The following is a 20,027-nucleotide window of genomic DNA, read 5'->3' on the forward strand; positions in this document are numbered from 1 at the left end:
TAACTTGAAAATTTGTCCCGACCTCCCAAGACAAATTTTGCTTAAATCAAAACTCGAACAGCGAAAAAACATTAAACCTACATCAAATAGTGTAATAACAAGAAGTTAAAATTAACCTCCTAACCAACCGTCCTACGTGCACAGGAGATTGGCCTCGGAGATTTTGGGACGCAGGGTCTCAATGACTTCACTCCCACTCTTTGGGAGCTTTACGAGATTGGTCCACACGCACAACATATATAACTAATCTTTCATACTTACTATTCAGCAATTGATCATTCCTTGATCTCAACGAGCCTTCAAAATGATCAAACCCATGTTCTCTCTCTTCCTTCTCTCTCTACTCTTCTTCTCCTCAAACTCATCAACTGTCCACTACCCAATCAACGTCTGGCCCAAACCACGAACCTTCCTGTGGCCCAACCCACACTCGATCTTCCTATCCACAAACTTCACCATCTCATCCCCTAACTCCAACCATCCCTACCTAACCCCCGCCGTCAAACGCTACCTCCGTCAAATCCTCACCGAGCACCACCGCCCCCTAATCCCCTCCGCCGCCAACCCCGCCTTATCGCCGCCGTTGCAAACCCTAACAATCGCCGTCGCAGACCTCGCCACGCCGCTCCACCACGGCGTCAACGAGTCCTACACCCTCACCATCCCCCCCGCCGGCGACGGGGCTGTTTCCGCCGGCGCCAATATCACGGCGGAGACGGTGTGGGGCGCCATGAGAGGGCTCGAGACCTTCTCTCAGCTAGTATGGGGCGATCCGACCCGAGTGGCGGGTGGGTTGTACATCGCCGATTGGCCGATTTTCGGGCACAGAGGGGTGATTTTGGACACATCGAGGAATTACTATGGAGTAGATGATATATTGAGGACGATTGGGGGGATGAGTGAGAACAAGCTGAATGTGTTCCATTGGCACATCACGGACTCGCAGTCGTTCCCTCTGGTGGTGCCTTCGGAGCCTGATTTGGCAAGGAAAGGATCGTATGGTGAAGAAATGCAGTACTCGCCGGAGGATGTGAAGAGGGTTGTAGAGTTCGGGTTGGAACATGGGGTTAGGGTTTTGCCAGAGATTGATATGCCAGGTGATCTACACTACTCTCCGTCTTTCTACTTCTATATTGCTCCCTTTTGGTCTCCATTTTCCACATTTGTTCTATTTGTCAAAAATAAATAATCATAAGGGTCGTTTTCAGAAGTGCCACATAAGTTAAATTTTTTTTTTATTATAAAGTTTATGATTTTGTATTAATTAAGTCTAATGGATTACTCTTGTTAGTATTTTATTTTATTTATTTATTTTTTTGTAAAAATGTGTTTAGAGGGTAAAATTGTAAACTTGATCAGCTTAGCGAGTTAGCTCAGTGACAAATTTTTTTCAAAGACCTTAAAGTAGTATCAATCTGATCAAATTGATACAAAGCTCAAAATTAAAAATTAAAATTGAGTAAGTTAAAATATAGTACCAAAATGACAAACCATAAATTACAAAAATTGTTGGGGAAATTCTATGTATGTACCGTTCTATAAATTAGCATAATTTTATCACAAAATTTTATACCATCAATTATAAAATATGTAACCTCACAACAAATTGGCATAAATGTTATACCCAAGCCACAAATTTTTGTTATATGAACCATAAAATTTTAGAAATTTTATTACGCAGATTACGCATTTTGGAATTAATGTTATAAAATTTTGTGATAAAATTATACCAATTATGGTAGGTGTGTACTTTAGGGTTACCCAAATTACTGGTGCAATTTGCCCTAGTTAAAAACAGACAAACAAATTGGAGTTTTATTTTATGACATACTCTGGAGAAAAATAAATAAATAAATAAAAATAGTCCGAAAAGAGGTCAGGAACTGAATTGGATGATGAAAGACAAATTTGGGTGAGCTGTAGTGGTAGCCCACAGACTTACAATCTAATTCAAATATTCTAGCTCCCTTTTGTACTTATTTTTAATTTTTTATGTTTTTTTTTTTAAATTTTTTTTTTTGACTCCTTAGCATTCTTCATATTTTATTGTTAGGTTGTAAATTAAAGTTTTAAGAATTTTTAATTATGGCCAGGGTTCTCTGACTGAGCTAACATGTTCAAAGTTTTACTGAGTTTATGTTTAAGTTGGGTTGGAGTTGAGTTGAGTTCAATTGATTTAGGTTTTGTTTCTGTTGGCTTGTTAAAAATAATTAAATAAATAAATAAATCTATCTGAAATAAAAGGAAAAAAAGAAATTGCTTATTCTCCTTCTTACAAGATGAGCACCATTCAACCTTTTCTAAGGTCTTTAAAGTAGGAATACAAAAATAGGAGAATTACATAATGACAAGAACTTGGGTTTTATTCAACCAAAGCTTATAAAACCATTATTTTAATTATTTAAAATTTTGTCTTTCCTTGCAACTCTATTTTCTTATTCATGGATATGGTTGTTTGCTGGGGTGTCATATCATTATTTTAAAGATTTAAATTTGTGTATGGTCTTAGAACTCTATTGTTGAACCCTTATGCAGGATCACTTGTTCCCATTCAAATTTTCGAAGACTAGTAGGTTTATTGAAGTTATTTATTTATTATTTTAATAATTGGCCCCTTTAAAGTATTAAAGATGGCTTCTATCAATAGATATTGTGCGAGAGTAGATTTTCTCACTGTTTAATGAATTGGTGCTCCAACCGAGATCTACAAGACAGGGAATCGATGAGAGTTGCCTGACCTTGGTTAGTTAGAAAACCCTGGGTTTGTTGTTTGATTGGGAGATTAGAGGGGGATTATTCACTGTTTGGATTGCTTATCCGAAAGAGTGAGATGTTCATTATTTGTTTTTTTTTTAGTCCGGCGGACATGGAGTTTGGCCTGACTCCTCCTTATCCCCATATGGGGGATTATACTATCTCGGAAGGGTAGGGGTGCAACTCGGGCGGGTTCGGTCGGGTTGGGGGTCTGCCCAAGCCCGACCCGAATTGTATTTGGCACTGCCCAAGCCCGCCCAAGCCCGACCATGAACCCGAACATTGTTGCCCAAGCCCGGCCCAAGCTTTGTATTTTGAACTCGGGTTGCCCGAATTGCCCGAATTGCCCGAGTTCAGAAACCTGTAGGTAGATCTAAGGGTAGACATAAAAGATGCTAATCTAATGGTAGAAAACTAACCAAAAAAAAATAAAAAATAAAAATTAAGACTAACTCTTTTACTTAATAGAAGACTAACCAAAAATAAAAATAAAAATAAAAATTAAGACTAACTCTTTTACTTAATTTATATATATTACATAATTTATTAAATTATATATATATTATATATTATATATTATATAATTTATATAATATATTAAATTGAATTCGGGTTCGGGTTGCTCGGGTTGGCCATTGGTTCTGCCCAAGCCCGGCCCGAATTGCAATTCGGGCATCAAAAATCTGCCCAAGCCCGTCCAGATTACAAGATATAGTTGCCCAAGCCCTAAAAAAACTCGGGCTGGGCTCGGATTGCTCGGGTTGAGCCCGCCCGAGTTGCACCCCTACGGAAGGGGGAGAGGGGGTGGAGGACAATTTTGGAGGGACTATTTACTGTTAGGATTAGGTGATAAAATGATCATTTTGACACTCTACTATTTAATTATGTGTTATATTTAGAAAAATTCAATAAAATTTAAATGTCTCAATTTAAAAATAAAATAATTTTATTTAACTTTTTATTGATGTTTTATTTATTTAATTTTTTTAAAATAATTTTTTATTGATATTTTATTGATGTTTTATTTTAAAATTTTATTTATATTTTATTTAATTTCATTATTCAAATTTCAATGGATGTTTTATTTAATTTCATTATTTCATTATTATTATTATTATTTTTAAAAAGAAATTTATTTAAAATTTTAATTTAAAAATAACATATATTTTTATTGATATTTTATTTATTTAATTTTTTAAAAATAAATTTATTTAATTGTGTAAAAAATTTCTCAAAAATAAATTTTTATTTAATCTAGCTGAAAATAATTAAAATATTAAAGATATGTTTAATATTGCTATTACTTAGTAAACAATTGAAAAATGATAAAATAGTCTTTTGCTAATTTACCCTATCTAGTCCATTCAACCAAACATTGGATTCACTAAAAATAATCCTTTCCAGACATCTAATCCCATGAGAAAACAAACACAGGACACGTATCCAATCTAACCAAATAGTCTGGGGGATTCACAGTCTCAAGATTTAAGTCCGATGGATTCTAATCTCCCTTATCTAGTCTGTCTGTAACGCCCTCAAAAAATACAAGTATAAATACATCCACAAACATATATTAAGGTTTCGTTTGGGAACCCTCATTTTTAGCTAAAAAGTCAAAAAGTTATTAAATTAGCCAAAAAGTCAACAACCCATACCAAAAAGTTAAAGATTCTCTTATCTCTATACTTTTTGCACATCTTTTCGTAAAAAGTTAAAAACTCATCCCAAACATACTAGTTTTTTTTAGCTCATATTTTAGCCAAATAGCCAAAAAGTTACTAAATTAGCCTGTTCCCAAACGAGACCTAAACGATAGCATAAATCAGAGTGAATAGGCCTTTCATTTCCTGAAGTTAGAGATACAAAAGAGTTTCACAAAAGTAATGCCCTATTGGCTTACACCTTTTCAAGCCTTGGCTTGGTTACAACAAAATGAGCTTCGCTTAGTACAGATTTAGCCCTAGGTTATACAAAATAAACAAAACAAGAAGTTCTTGCTTCCCAGTGGTCCATCCAACGCTATTGTCTTGGAGGAGGTATGCCATCGTTACCTAAAAATGTTATTCCCTAATAGGGGAACTCTCATTTTTAGCTAAAAAGTCAAAAAGTTACTAAATTAGCCAAAAAGCCAACAACTCATACTAAAAAGTTAAAGATTCTCTTATCTCTCTACTTTTTGCACATCTTTTCGTAAAAAGCTAAAAACTCATCTCAAACATACTAGTTTTTTTTAGCTCATATTTTAGCCAAATAGCCAAAAAGTTACTAAATTAGCCTATTCCCAAACGAGACCTAAACGATAGCATAAATCAGAGTGAATAGTCCTTTCATTTCCTGAAGTTAGAGATACAAAAAAGTTTCACAAAAGTAATGTCCTATTGGCTTACACCTTTTCAAGCCTTGGCTTGGTTACAACAAAATGAGCTTCGCTTTGTACAGATTTAGCCCTAGTTTATACAAAATAAACAAAACAAGAAGTTCTTGCTTCCTAGTGGTCCATCCAACTCTATTGTCTTGGAGGAGGTATGCCATCGTTACCTAAAAATGTTATTCCCTAATAGGGTGAGCCACAACCCAGTAGAAATCATCTAGCACAATATATGAAACTTAGCAAAGATATAAGTACAAGTGTATAAACAACATTCGTGACAAAAATCGTATATACTCAGAAGATATCAATTTCAAGTCTTAATTCGTTTACTTTCAATTCACATATTGATTACTTATCTTTCTCAATTCATGAGCCAAATTCACTATTTCACAATATCGGAACTGAGACTACAACTCAATTACTTTTAACCATATAACACATATGCATAAACACTTCAAACTTCCATTTCATTGATATTTCGTCCGCGGGCAACCATCAAACAGGACCCATGTAAACGTAGGCTATATCAGCACTACCATTGCCATTTTACGGATATTTCGTCCGCGGGTTAGGCACCCATGTATAATTTCGAGACTTTCACCTAGGATACTCTGGCCAACTTAATTATAATGGAGTCCAACCCCTTCTCCTCCCAAACAAATATCCATACATATGCAATGCATTTAAAAGATAATCAAACATGAAGCACATCCTCTTTTCCACTTCCAAACTAACATACATATACAACGTATATAACCATGGTCATATTCAATGACAATCACCAATAGATCAGTTTCAATTTACCTAATCCACATGCAATTTCTACAACAATCAAAGCTATTCTCCACCGATACCCCAATACAGTTATCTCTAAACAGATATTCAATCTCAACAGATAGTTTATTCAAAACTTTAAAAAAATAAGTTAATACATAACCAATTCTATCATTTATGTCAATACTCTCTTAATTTCACATTTTCAATGCCAATTTCAATTTTTGTACCAAATAATAGTTCGACCCAAATAGGGCAATTTATCTCTTTTTCCCAAATATTGTCTAAGTGTCAAAATCATCAAATTAGATATGGCACAACATCATTTTCAAACCCCGCAAACATTAATTTCATCTACATCCAAAACACCTCTTTATATTTTATGCTCCAAACCCTAGGTTTGTTTAAAACTTCCCCAAATCACTTCATTGTTACACAAGAAACAATAACTAAGCTAAATATCATATTAAAGTGTAGAAAGATCCCTACCTCAAAGGAAGAAGATGAACCACACAAGAGACAAACTCCAAGAGTGCCGAAACCCACTTCTTTTTGGATCAAAATGTAGATCTTGACAAGCTCTATCTTTTTCTCAAAGGCACTAGGTTGGAAATCTCAATGGAACTAGATGAAATTCCAGAGAGAAGGTGAGTTCTAGCGAGAGCTCAAGAACAAGCTTTTTGGTGAGTTTTAGAGAGAGAGAGACATGAAAAAGTGATTCAAAATGTCATCTACTCGGACTGAAATGCACGCAGTCCGCTCGAGCGTGGGAATCCCCGCTTGAGCGTCAGACACAAACTCCCGCTCGAGCGTGAAACTGGATGCTCGAGCGTCGAATGCATTCACCCAACATCCGCAGACCTGCAAAAAAAAGCTGAGAGTTGACGAATCCCGCTCGAGCGTGAGAATGGCCGCTCAAGAGGAGGAGCAAAATTGTGAAGATCACTTGAGCGTCAGCATGCCCGCTTGCGTAGAGAGTCCAAATTTTGGGCAACACACGTTTTGAAAAACACGCAACCAACCTGTCTCAAACACACAACTGCAACTTGATAACCAAAAATAGAGGGGGAACAAGGGAAGAAGGTATGAATAATCTCTCAAACTCATACAACCTGTATCCGGAACACAACAAGGGACGGGTCAGAATTGGAATCGCTATACTGTCCAATCAAATACACCCTAAAATGCTAAAGTTAGGGACTTGTGAAGGAAAAGATAAGGAATATATAGAGAGAGAGTAATTGCATAGAGAAGAATTTGGATCCTACTCAAGGAGAAGGAAGGTACCTTATATAGGCTTTACTGGCTTGCTCTCCAAGGTGCGTGTGGAAGAGCTCACATGCCCTTCTGGTTCTGACTAACATTGCACGAGGACCACAAATCAGTTAGGCATGCATGCCCGTGTGATTTGATCTGTACCCATATGACGTAATAACTGTTTTTGTTCAATACCTGAGGATTTTGATGATGCGTTCTTTCTCATATGACCTTGAGTTGAGTACAAGGCCTTTAGTAACTGTTCTTGGTCTAGGACCACGGTTCAGCTCAACCCGCCTTGATTGGTTGTGTCGGACTTAGGTGCTCCTCCTTGGTGGGTTTGACCCACTCTGATGTTCGGCCCAAATCGGTAGAGCTAGGTGGGTTTGCCCTACTCTGGGAGACTTAAGTGGGCTAGGTCCACTTTGGTAAATTGGGTGGGTTTGGCTCACTCTCATGTTCAGCCCATATCGGTACCCTAAGTGGGTTCAGCCCACGTTAGTACCTTGGGTGTGTTTAACTCATTCCCATTGACTAGGCAAACCCGGCCCACTCTAGTGTTCAATCCATGTTGGTAGGGCTACATGGATTCGGCCCTCGCCAATGCCGCAGGTTCGGCCTGCTTTCATGGGTCTAAGTCGGTTCAAACCCAAAGCAAAGTTAGCTCAGCCCGGTCGTGGCCTTGCTTCGGCTATAGTAACCTCCTTCAGATACACACAGAAGTGTTAGAAAAATTTCACAGAGAGTAAAATAAATTCACAAATAAGTGCAATGGGAGCAAATCATTAATTTGAAGTGATTATTTGATATGGTTATTCATTTAAAAAAAAAAAAATCAATTTGGGTGTTTTATTAGCTATGTAGTTTAACTTAACTGTTTATTTAGGTTATTATTGTGATTAGAGGTGGCGAGCAGATGGGTGTAGACAAGTCAAAATTAGTTGTGTAATTAAAACAACTCAACCCAAATCCATCTATTTAATAAATGGGTTTAAATGAATTGGGTTAAATTGGATACTGGTTGGACAAATCAACCAACCAACCCATTTATTTTATTGAACTCTTTTTCCTACGGTGGTGGGGTGATGGAGGAGGTGGTGGAGGTAATGGTGGTGGCGGCATGGGTCATGACTCCGCCAAAGGTTATGAGATTTACTGTGTAGGTGTGGATATAGACTGCAGTTGTTGCTATGCAGATCAACCAATGGAGCATGAATGTACTGTTATAACTTTGGCTTTTTAGTTGCCTTGTGGCACCCACTTATAGACTCTCGAGCTATCGTTCATATTCTCCAAAATTGTGCATTACACTTCATTTTAAGGGGTGGTTTGGGATGATCTAAATAAGTGCACTTTTTGACTATTTATGAAATATGGGTTGTGTTTGAAGTGATGTGGCAGAGAGGTGATGTGACTTAAATAGGATAGTGACTTTTTGAGGTTATGACAAATAAGGCCATAGACTTTTAAGTCATTGACTATTCCACAGAAGAAAAAGGAAAGAAAAAAAATGAGTAAAAGAAAGTTTATTGTAATATCAAATGAAAAAATAAATTTATTATAAGGGATGTGATAATAATAAATAAATAACAAGTGCAAGATCATTCTGTGTCGAGTAAAATTAAGGTGGTGGGGTAGTGGTGGTGGTGGTGGTGGTGGTGGTGGTGGTGGTGGGGTAGAAGTAGTGGTGATGCCCTTTTAAACAGGTGCCCATGTTCAGCTCATTTAAACCCAATTTTAAGTGGGTTCACAACATGCAATCCATTTAAAACCATTTATAGATTCGGACGGGTTTAAACAGGTTTCAAATGGGTGTAATTGGCTGGGTTCACAGGTTCGGAAAGTTTACCACCTCTTGTTGTCTTCAAGTCATTATTATCTGAAGCAATGAGATTTGAACCATAAAGTCGTATTTCAATATAGCCCCAAAAAAACCACTTGGCCAAGACACCAATTGGAAAATTACTTCTATTGTTCGACAACTTTTGCATCTTGTTTAATTTAATACCTAAAATTTTTGAAAGTATAAATGACACTGACCTACCACGAGGTTTGGCAAATATTACACATGCTGTCATTCACATTATCAAAATTACTCGGGCCTCTCTTATCAAAATTCCTGTTAAATTTCACACTTCTGCCTTCTTAGAAACATAATTATTCCTGAATTATACAGTCAACTTTTCTTTCTTTTCTCTTTCTCTCTCTCTCTCATCCAAAGCCCCCAATTGCCCATTATCAGTGCCTTCATTCCTATCCCCGTTCGCAACCTAGACAAAAGTTTTAAAGCCCATCTCCACCATCATTTCCAACCAATCACATATTTTGATTACCAATCTAAAATTTATATTATATAAGAGAGATTAATATTAAGTATACGAAGAAGAAGAAGAGGCATATAAATTGATAGTATATATACAAGATTAATTTATGTATACGAAGAATATAGAAATGTACTTACATAGATTGTTGGTACTCCCAAATCCATGAAATTTACATCCAAGTTTTCATTTCCAAAGAACCTTAGATATAGAAATTGAATTTTTAGTACAATGCTTTTAATATAAAATTGGATTCTTCTCCTCAATTTAATTTTCTTTTCCTAGTAAAATCATTTTGATTAGCCATTATTTGCTTTGCAACATTATATTCTTCTAAAAAACAAAGTGTAACTTATTACTTGTAGAGATTGAGAAAAGAAAAATAAATAAAGAGATGAATATATCATAATATATTTTCAACTCACCATCTTAGTTAGACCGATAATTCCCCCCTTTTTCTCAATTCTCTTCACCCTTCCTTTTTATGCCCAACTTTTGATTCCCCAAAAACATAAGAGGATAGAACTGGGAAGTTCTTTTTTTATTTTTATTTTTTTATTTTTGATTGTTTGTATGGTATATTTATCCATAGGACATAGAGGACAGATTATGAGGAACAATCAAAATTCTTTGTAATTTACTTTTAATAATTACCTGGTTACATTTCAAGTCTCTCATTGCTTTACTTGAGGTTTATTCAGTATGCAATATTTATCTCCTTCCCATCCCTCAAAAGTTTGTTGACTTCACGATTATTTGTTCATAGAAAATAATAGAGCTCTATAAAATTAGTTTTCTCTCAATTTCTTATTCTTTTTCTCTCTCATAGCTATGATTTGATCATGGACATAACAAGAAAAAAGAGATTTAAAATGTCATCCCTTGTTAGTATATCTTTATTAACATCTCTTTTTCTTCTTGTTTTTTATTTCTAAGATCCTAATGAAATAACACTAAATTTCAGAAGATTTTTATTCTTTTATCTTCTTCTCCTTTACAAATGCGTGGCAGTCCTTTATCCTTATTTTACTGATGGCTATAAATTTTAATTTCCTAAGCCAAAAGAAAAAAATTTACGGCTGTAAATTACAGTTTCTCTAGTCAATTTTGAAAGTAATAAGGTTGATTGTGGCTTGTTTATTGACAATCTCATGGGAACTTTGGAAAGAATTGATATTTGCTTGAGCTCAATTAACTAGGTTCATCTTGCTGTCCGAGTGTATTGAGCTGAATACAAGCTTGACCCCAAATGTTGACTATACAGTATTAATAAACTTGATTTGTTTGTTTAACAAGCAATCTTAAACAAGAATTAATGCATTATGAAGGTTATTTTGGGGCAACTTCCACTAGTCTTTTCTTTCCTCTGTCGTGTATATGATTGTGATGCTAAATTTGTTTTGTTTCTGTTGCAGGACATACAGGATCATGGGCTGAAGCTTACCCAGAGATTGTGACATGTGCAAACATGTTTTGGTGGCCTGCTGGATCTGAATGGGCCGAACGGCTTGCATCTGAACCAGGAACGGGTCAACTCAACCCATTAAACCCCAAGACCTACCAAGTCATCAAAAATGTCATTGGTGACGTTACGACCATGTTTCCAGAACCATTTTACCATGCAGGTTCAGATGAGATCATCCCAGGTTGCTGGAAAGCTGATCCGTCGCTTCAAACCTTCTTATCAAATAATGGAACCCTCAATCAACTCCTTGAGATGTTTGTTAATTCTACCTTCCCTTACATTGTCTCCCTAAATCGTACAGTGGTCTATTGGGAAGATATTTTATTGGATGCCAATATTAAGGTGAACCCCTCTACCCTTCCCCCTGAGAATACCATTTTGCAAACCTGGAACGGTGGCCCGAGTAACACTAAAAAGATTGTTAGCTCTGGGTATCGTGCCATTGTTTCATCATCGGACTTCTATTATTTGGATTGTGGGCATGGAGGTTTTGTTGGGAATGACAGTTCATATGATCAGAAACCAGGTACTGACCCAGGTAATGGTGGATCATGGTGTGCACCTTTCAAAACATGGCAAACCATATATAACTATGATATAACATATGGGTTGAGCGAGGAGGAGGCAAAATTAGTGTTAGGAGGGGAGGTGGCACTATGGTCCGAGCAAGCTGATCCAACAGTTCTGGATCAACGCATATGGCCAAGAGCTTCAGCAATGGCAGAGACATTATGGTCAGGGAATCGTGATGAAACAGGCATGAAGAGATATGCGGAGGCTACAAATCGGTTGAATGAGTGGAGGCATAGAATGGTTGCCAGGGGAATCGGAGCTGAACCCATTCAACCACTTTGGTGTGTAAGGAACCCTGGCATGTGTAATACAGTCAATTTATTTTAGGTATTTGACTGTTTGGCTGTGACAGCCTTTCAGTGTCTATTTTTTGAATTGAACTTACAGAAAGATATAATTATTTTGTACGATTATGATGATATAAGTCAATTTTTTGAATATATGCTTATAGATATTTCTTGTGATGATGCTGTCCAAATAAAGTTCTCGAATTCTTACTGGGCACATATGGAGACAAAGATAAGTTGAACATGACATCCTGAAGTTTTAACTTTAGCAATGTGTTTGCATGCCTACACAGGCTTACGATACTCTGAAAGACGATACAGGGTTGCGGGAGTGTATTGTATGATGAGATAGAAGTTAAACAACACTTGGTATTTCAATTCTGTCACCACTGTCACATCATTGAGCATATTGGAGAAGACAACTCTGTGATTCACTTTTCAATCTTCATAATCTGTTTTAAGTTAGATGTTTCATGTCAATATTTTGTTGTGACTGCATGAATATTTAATCCCTCCAGCATCCACTCTAGGACTCTACTGTTTCAGTGCATTATCCTAAAATTTTACTTTATTTTTTATTCCATTGTAGACTCAGAGCTTCTCCTTCTTATGTCCTGCTTAGCTGAAGTTTGGAACCAATGGGTTTAATCTGCACTAAGTTAGGATTACTATACATTGTAACTAATATTGGTTGTGATACTGGAAAGTGCAAATAGTTATTTGTTTCTTGAATTAAAAGGACCTTGGCTTTGGGCTGTAATGAAGTTACTATGTTTTGTCATACTAATAGATAATAATCTCGCAAAACGTATGATCCGATGTTTGGCAAAACAAATTGGGGTCCGGATTGATAGTCCATCCAAACATTGTATTCCCCATGTAGGAGACTATTTAAATCCCAAAAGGGGGGTGGGATACAAAATGGGAGATTAAAGAAAAGTTTGGACTAATTAATTAAATTGCAAAATTGATAAGATTTTGTCAATCCTTTTTATAATCCTAAGTCAATCTAAACATATGATAGGATATACAATCCAAAAAGATTAATAATCCTAGGACTAATAGTCCTAGGCATGCTAATCCCATCTAACCCATCCGTCATAACAAACGTACCTATAGTAAATACAAGACACCTCAAGATAGTCAAAATCCTCTGAACTCTTTGGATGACATAACCTTGTACAAACGCACTTTCTGTTTCGAACAACGAAAGGGATTATTGCAAGAGGAAAGGTACTGCAACTCAACAATGATTCAAGTAGAAAGAGCTGTTGTTGATTGTATATTTGCATTCATATGTTACTATTCGTTACATGAGAAGAAATAAAATTTCCAGCTTCTCCCAACCTTGAGAAAAGCTTGTTTCTGTGCAAATGTTGAACATACTAAGCAATATTATCAGCGATCCTTCCACTACTGCAGTGTACAACAAGAGAAGCTGCCACTTCATATGTTTGGTTGGTATTGTGAGGTATCGAACAAGTGATTTGTCACCTCATAGACAGATTAGCTAGGCTATAATCTTGTCATAACAGGCACTTACAGATGGCTTTTAGGAAGATCAGTACTTTCTCTGACTCCTAGCCGAGATACTCATAAATGATGTGGAAAAATAATCTTCTAATTAATAAGATGAAGATATCAGTAATTTCTACCAAGGTTCCTCATGATTAATTATCTAAATTGGCTGTTCTTGTTTTTATGTTTTATTGTTCTTTTGTATGTGCCAGATAAGCCATGAAGAAGAAGATGAGATCAAGTGAGCTCTCAGAGCCAAATGCCGAGGACTTTTAGCAGTTGCTGACGATGTCAATGTAAAGCAAAATTTCGTTTTGGCGAACTTTTGTTCTGATCATATTAGAACCTCTGATAGTGTACATTGAACCATTGCAGTTGCTGAGGATATCAATGTAAACCAGAATTCTTTGAACCATTGTCGGCTATGTTGGCTTACATGCCCGTTGCCTCACTTTAGAATACGAAAAGACACCAAGTAATGCCTTTCTTCTTTTTTTATTGTTTTCTGTCTTCCCTTGTGTGTGCATTCATGTGTGTGTACATGCAATGTTGTTAAAGTTTATAGTTGTGATTTATAATCTATTGCCACCGAAGTTGGTCTATGATGATAAACTTTCATTGTTGCATTGTATGCACTACATTATTTGGCTTCTGTTTGCTTTTGCTTAACTAGGGGAGCATTATCCCCTGCGGCTTTTCTGTTTTCGGTTATAGTATTATTAGTAGGAAAGGTTAAAGCATGTGAGACTGAAAGGTTAAAGCATAGGATAGGTTATCCGTACAGGTTATGCCCATACATGCATGCACTAGCTGCCCACTAGTTGGTTTTGTAGCAGAGTTGAAACTCGTTGTCAAGCACATGCCAATACTCTCATTTTTCCAGTGGTTCAGAATTTGCCTCAAAGTTAAACAATTCTTATGCTCTTTTTTCTTCACAAGATCAGCCCAAAATTACCGGATCTTGATGCTGACATGGATTTCTACCGCTCTATTATTTTCCCAATGTCAGTGACCCATTCTTACTTTAATCTTCAAAAGCCCCTAATGACATATCAACAGTTAAGGGTAACTCATCGTTAGAGTCAGTAAGTCGAGCATTATCTCCTCCTCCTACTGTTAAATTTTGATGGTGAAATCAAGTAAATTGTTTAATAAAACAGGTGTTAATTATTGGGTTCAGGGTAGTGAATCTCTCTCTAAACTCTCATAGCCTCTCTTTCTAAACTATTTCATCTTCTAGGTTTTCTAGGTGCATCGCTTTGGGTGGGGGAAGGGGTTTTGGCCCGGCCTCCTCTCTCCTCCTTCTACCCCCCTGTTATTCTTACTTTCTTTACTTTTCTACTTAAATAACCTTGGAAGTTTTGTCTTTCCAACCCTCTCCCTACTTGTGAGGTGTTCACCAGATCTACCTTCTATCTCCTCCTCCACCTTTTTCCGGCGCCGTCACCACCACACCGCCACCTGATCTGCCACCACCCACCAGATCTGCTACCTCCTCGCCTCCACGGCCCTACCATCACCAGATCTGCCTCCACCCCTTCTCCACTTCCTTATCTCCACCAAATCTGCCTCTGGCAACTATTTTTGTTGCCGCCTTCCACTGCCTTACTTTCGGACTGAAGATTTTCTTGTTTTTCTTCTTATTCTTCTTTTTTTTTTTTTTGGGTGGTGTTTGGATGTGTGGCTAGGTTTCCATCGGTAGTATGATTGTTGCTTACTCTCTGTGTAGATGTAGCCTATGTATTTGTTTCAAACTTATCTATTGTCGAATTCTTATGATTGATCTACTTTGCGGTATGGGATTTTGTATTTTGATATATTCATAGCTTTTTCTTAGTACTTTTTTTGTGGATTTTTACATTGTTTGGTGTAATTTTTTTATTTTGTTGTAATGGATTCCTTTGTAAGTGCAGTTTGCTTTTCCTCACCTTAATGGAAATTTCTATTGACAAAAAAAATAAAAAAAATAAGAGGGTTTAGAGTGTTAATTATAGGGTGTTAGTTATAGAAAATGAGTTGTCTCCAGTGCAGTTATTGAACTGGATGGCGCTATTTGGGCTTGTGGGGCCCACCATGGGTTTTGCTTCGATTAGAGGTCACTTTGTGTAGATTACTTATAAAAAAAATCAGGTCAATCGGATATAGTTTCAAATGAAATACGAAAATGATTTTGAACCTCATGGGAGATCACTTGTATTTTCTCTAAACCTCAAGGGAGGTCACTGTAATTTATCCAAAAAAATTAAAAACTGTTCTCGGAACTGAAGCTGTGCGCCCAAAAAAAAAAAAAAAAATAAATTGAAAAAACAACCAAATTGGCAATCATTTTCTACAAACATATCACCCACAATTCAAGTATCAAGATTTGGCCCAGTTGTAGATTTAAAATATCAAAACAGAGAAGTGTTAAACAGTATGCAAATTTATTATAAATAAAAACAAGAATGCTGAACAGCTAGGAAGCAGATAAAAATGACAAACTTTCTTAGCTATAAATTTATAACATTATTAACTTTGTATTATATCTTACAGGACATGGTTGAGATGTCCATTCATGGGGCCTTTAGTGGGTTATGTAAATCAGGAAGAAAGCAATAACCCAAGTGGTTTACTTCTCCAGGGCACCATTCTTCTTTCAACAGCTTTGTTCCCAACTTCCAAGTTATCTTATTACTTATAGTCTTAAAATTGGATTCAATGTTAAGATGACTCGAATCAATTTGAAATATTTCTTCACATATATAGTTGCCCAATTAATTGAATGTCTATGTGCAGTTGGGGCCACTTCTAGTACAGAAGATCCATGCTGGATGCTTATTATACTAAGGTAAGGTGGTACCATTCATTAATTTGTATTGTGCAAGCATGATTGAAATTGAATGGCCTCTAAGTGATCTTTGCATTAGCCAGTCTTTGCATGGTCATGTTGCATTTACTTCATCAGTCCCACCAAACTTTGACTTTGCCCACCATGAAAAACCACACCCAAAAAGTATACACACACACACACATATATATATATATATATAAATATATGAAAGCAAATTGCCTCTCTTTCTTGCACTCAATGGCTTAATTATACAACTTACTACAATTTTTTAAATTTCCACTGATTTCTTGCACCTGTGAGCTTCCTCATAACTCTCCTTTAAAACAAGAGCCACACTATGATCAAGTTCCAAGTTAGTCCAAGCTAGCTTGACTCATCTTCACAATGAAGTCTTCAAGTCAAGCAATCCCCTTCATGGCTATTATTATGGTATTTCTATTTCTCTTATTTGCTTCAGCTTCAGAGGCTGCAGTCACATGCAGCGATGTCGTTAAGGACATGAGACCATGTGTGAACTACCTCAAGACCGGCAGTGGGATGCCACCAACTGCTTGTTGTGCTGGAGCGTCAGCTCTTGCATCTGCTGCAGCAACCAGTGCTGACAGGAAGACTGCTTGTAACTGCATCAAGTCTGTCTCCAAGAACATGAATGTGAATCCTTCTTTAGCCAAGGCACTTCCTGGGAATTGTGGAATTAGTTTGGGATTCTCTGTTGACCCCAACGTGGATTGCTCCAAGTATATACTTCTACTACCTCTTTTATGCTCTAGCTAAACACTTCTTTTTGTGCACACACACACACACAAAAACACACACACATGCGCGCGCGCGCGCACACACATACATGTTGAGTATTCGTATTTAACCTCAATACATATAAGAAAAAATTTAGGAACACAGAAACCGATCAAGAATTGGACATATTTCTCTCACATGAGGTGAGTTTTACCTTTTTTTGGGTCCCACACCCATGTAATTGAGTTATTGTGTTCGTTTTTGTAATCGGTTTCTGGGTCATTTTTTGTGAGTTCGTTCTGTAACCCTAGGTTTAGCGTTAAACCATTCTTCACCTTTTTCTTCGTTTGCTTTGCAGGGTCAGTTGAACATGAAGTCTAGAGCTGGAGAATGAGGCATGTTTCGAGTGATATGTATGATCAAGCTTAATCTATGTTGTAATGAAGTGGGATATACTAGTGTTTTTCCTCATTCCTCTAGCAAATAATACTACTATGAGTTGCTTGATTTTCGCCCTATTGAATAAAATAAAATGTTTTTTCCCATATCATCAGAATATGCAGTGACAATTCTATGTTTTATGCAGTTTGTGAAATGAGTGTACCTAGTTTTTCTTGGCATTTGATATAAATTGAAAGTATCTGAGATGATTCATAAAACCGAATGACAATCCGCAAAAGTAGTGTAGTCGTTAAAGTGTGAATTTTGAGATGAGTCGCAAAATCGAACATCTTGAGTTCAACTCTCGTTGGTATCTTCTGACCTTAATAGATAAATATCTGAGATTTACTCTACAAGGATGAGCCCAAAGGGCCTTGCTGGGGAAATTCTTTATCATTCAAACAAAAAACAAAAAACAAAAACAAAAAATAAACTCAGAACACATATGGTGAAGTTTACACAAACAATTGGGGAAAAGTAAAGGCAAAATGAAGCAATTTTTTCCTGGACTAAAGAGTAAATATATTGACAAAATGTTATACTAATTTATTCTCCCTCTCACATGAAATATGAGGCCCACATAATGTGATGGTGGTGAGTCCCATACCTCATGGAAGAGGGTGAGTAAACCAACCCAAGTTGTAGTCGTAGCAGTTGTTGTCATGGCGGGGCGTTGAATGAGGTGGTGTTGTAGTGGTTCATTGGTGGAAACCTGGTAAGCTATTACACTTACACAATTACACATGTTGACAACTTCAAAACTGTATCCTTTTCGTTTCCATTTCTGATATTGTCTCTCAATTTTGTAGCTCAATTTTAAATTTCTATGTTTGGAAAGAAAATGAAATTTTACTGTTCAAAAACAGTAACCACAATAATATTTGATAAATTTTTTTTGTTAATAGTTAAACCTTTGATGTTGATAATGAGGGTGGTTGTTACTAGTAGTGGTGGTAGTGGAATTGCACTGTGTAATTGTAGCACTCAGAGAGTGAAATTTCACTGTGTATTTGTTCAATAGAGATATTTCAAGTATGTCACTATGTTATAAGTTTCTCTGTTAATATTTTCATTTGTGATGTTCATGGTGAAGGTGGTAGTTGTGGTGGTGAATTTTTTTTCATTAATAAAGAAATTTGTGATTCTTTTACTTCAGTTGGATATAACTTTGTGCAAGTGTATTCGTTTGAAATAATTTATTTTACCTTATTTTGGAACTATGAAATTTTCATTTAGCTATAGACTAGGAGAATGAAGTTTCATTATGTTAGTAGTTAGCTCAAACGGTGAAATTTTTATTTATTTTTTATTATTTTTATTTAGGCACTCGGTTCATAAATTTAATTTTGAATTTTCTTTGTCTAAAAGTTTACATTCTAAAATACCTTGTCTTTTAGGACAACCTCCTGCAAAACGACCAAACTATCCATGTATATATATATATATATATATATTGTTTCCCAAACCCTAACAAACCATTCTCTCACTCTTTCTATTTCCCTCTTCCGCCTCCACAGCTGGCGATCTCCCTTATCTGCCTCAATCGTCGGTTATCTCCTTCATCTCTCTACTTTCTATCTCGCTATACACAGAGTCATGGTTCTTCGATCCCCGATCCATTATCGTCGATGAGAGTGAAACCATTCTCGGCACAGAGATGATTACCATTTCACAGGAGGCCATCTTTGGCATCCATACTTTGTCGTTCCCTCGCAAGCAAATCCTTCTTCTTTATGTTGTCGGACTCCTCTGCCTTCCTCCGCCGCTCTCTCATCGTCTTTTGTTTCTTTGTCTCTACCTGAGAGATCTTCTAAATAGGGTGTTCGATTGTGCCTGACAATTTGAGCCCTTAATCTGATTCCATGAGTGCAATGTGAAACAGGATGAGAGTCTAAATTTGGAAAATCTATAGAAAATTCACTAATTACAAGAAATGCCAAAAATAGGCTACATTACCAGACTTAGAGTGGTCACCTAATCTTTTAGGAGAAACTAGAAAACCCATGACTCATACCCAAAGGCCATGATCTGTTGTAACCAAAGTGTCTTTGGCTTGGGAATTTAGGTATGAGGGGGAAATGTTATAAATTGAGCACCCCCCGCTCGATCAAAGATCGGCTATTTCATGATATGGGGATTATTGACATGAGATGATCATATAACTCAATTATTACTACTATCTTTACTATGTGGAGCAAACAAATATACACCAAATTACCTATTTTGGAATGTTCTAATCTCTAGCTACTTTTAGAGCAAAAAAGGGTAAAAAGGTAGAAATCTCATGAAAAATTGAGACATCCACCCCCTGAAGAGATTGGAATCATTTCAACTTAGGCAATGAGACCTCCATGCAATGAACTATCAAGGAGATATAGCAAATAAGTACATAGCCTCATGGTAGCTGCTAGACGTAATGAGAAGCAATCACAAGCAAAATGCAAAGATAAAAGAGGCTCACCTAGTAGTCCTCTGCACCATGCCAATAGCGTAAAGGGTTAAAAAGCAACATGATACTAGATGCTAAACTAAATGATATGCAAAGGAAATGGTAGAAATGCTTACATAGTACTCTAGCAAAAACACATAATCCACTCAAATCCATGTAAGATAGGTTCGAGAAGAGAGAAACTCCATCTTCTCATAGAGGAAATCGTGCCTGGGTTTCTAACCCATAAAATTAAAGAAAAAAAAGTAATTC

At 36.5% G+C, this 20,027-nt stretch overlaps 2 protein-coding genes across 3 annotated transcripts; both read left to right on the forward strand.

The window, feature by feature from the left end:
• The first annotated feature begins 216 nt into the window (after window positions 1–216).
• Window positions 217–16,147, forward strand: LOC114305419 (beta-hexosaminidase 2). Of its 2 annotated transcripts, XR_003644348.2 has the most exons (5): window positions 217–1,097; window positions 10,893–11,842; window positions 13,533–13,616; window positions 13,696–13,795; window positions 15,853–16,147. XR_003644348.2 is itself a non-coding variant. In XM_082869191.1 (3 exons), exons 1-2 carry the CDS (start codon window positions 305–307, stop codon window positions 11,840–11,842), a joined length of 1,743 nt encoding a protein of 580 aa, XP_082725317.1. In that variant the 5' UTR covers window positions 217–304; the 3' UTR covers window positions 13,533–13,818. The 2 variants fall into 2 exon arrangements, 1 of the variants encoding a protein (XP_082725317.1); XM_082869191.1 differs by lacking the exon at window positions 15,853–16,147 and having other exon boundaries at window positions 13,533–13,818.
• A 90-nt stretch (window positions 16,148–16,237) lies between these two features.
• On the forward strand, window positions 16,238–17,544 carry LOC114305420 (non-specific lipid-transfer protein 8). The gene is made up of 2 exons (XM_028250494.2): window positions 16,238–16,887; window positions 17,244–17,544. Exons 1-2 carry the CDS (start codon window positions 16,535–16,537, stop codon window positions 17,251–17,253), a joined length of 363 nt encoding a protein of 120 aa, XP_028106295.2. The 5' UTR covers window positions 16,238–16,534; the 3' UTR covers window positions 17,254–17,544.
• Window positions 17,545–20,027: the final 2,483 nt, after the last annotated feature.

This window comes from Camellia sinensis, chromosome 5 (genome assembly GCF_055761805.1).
Source record: "Camellia sinensis isolate YWXY chromosome 5, ASM5576180v1, whole genome shotgun sequence".
NCBI lineage: Eukaryota > Viridiplantae > Streptophyta > Magnoliopsida > Ericales > Theaceae > Camellia > Camellia sinensis.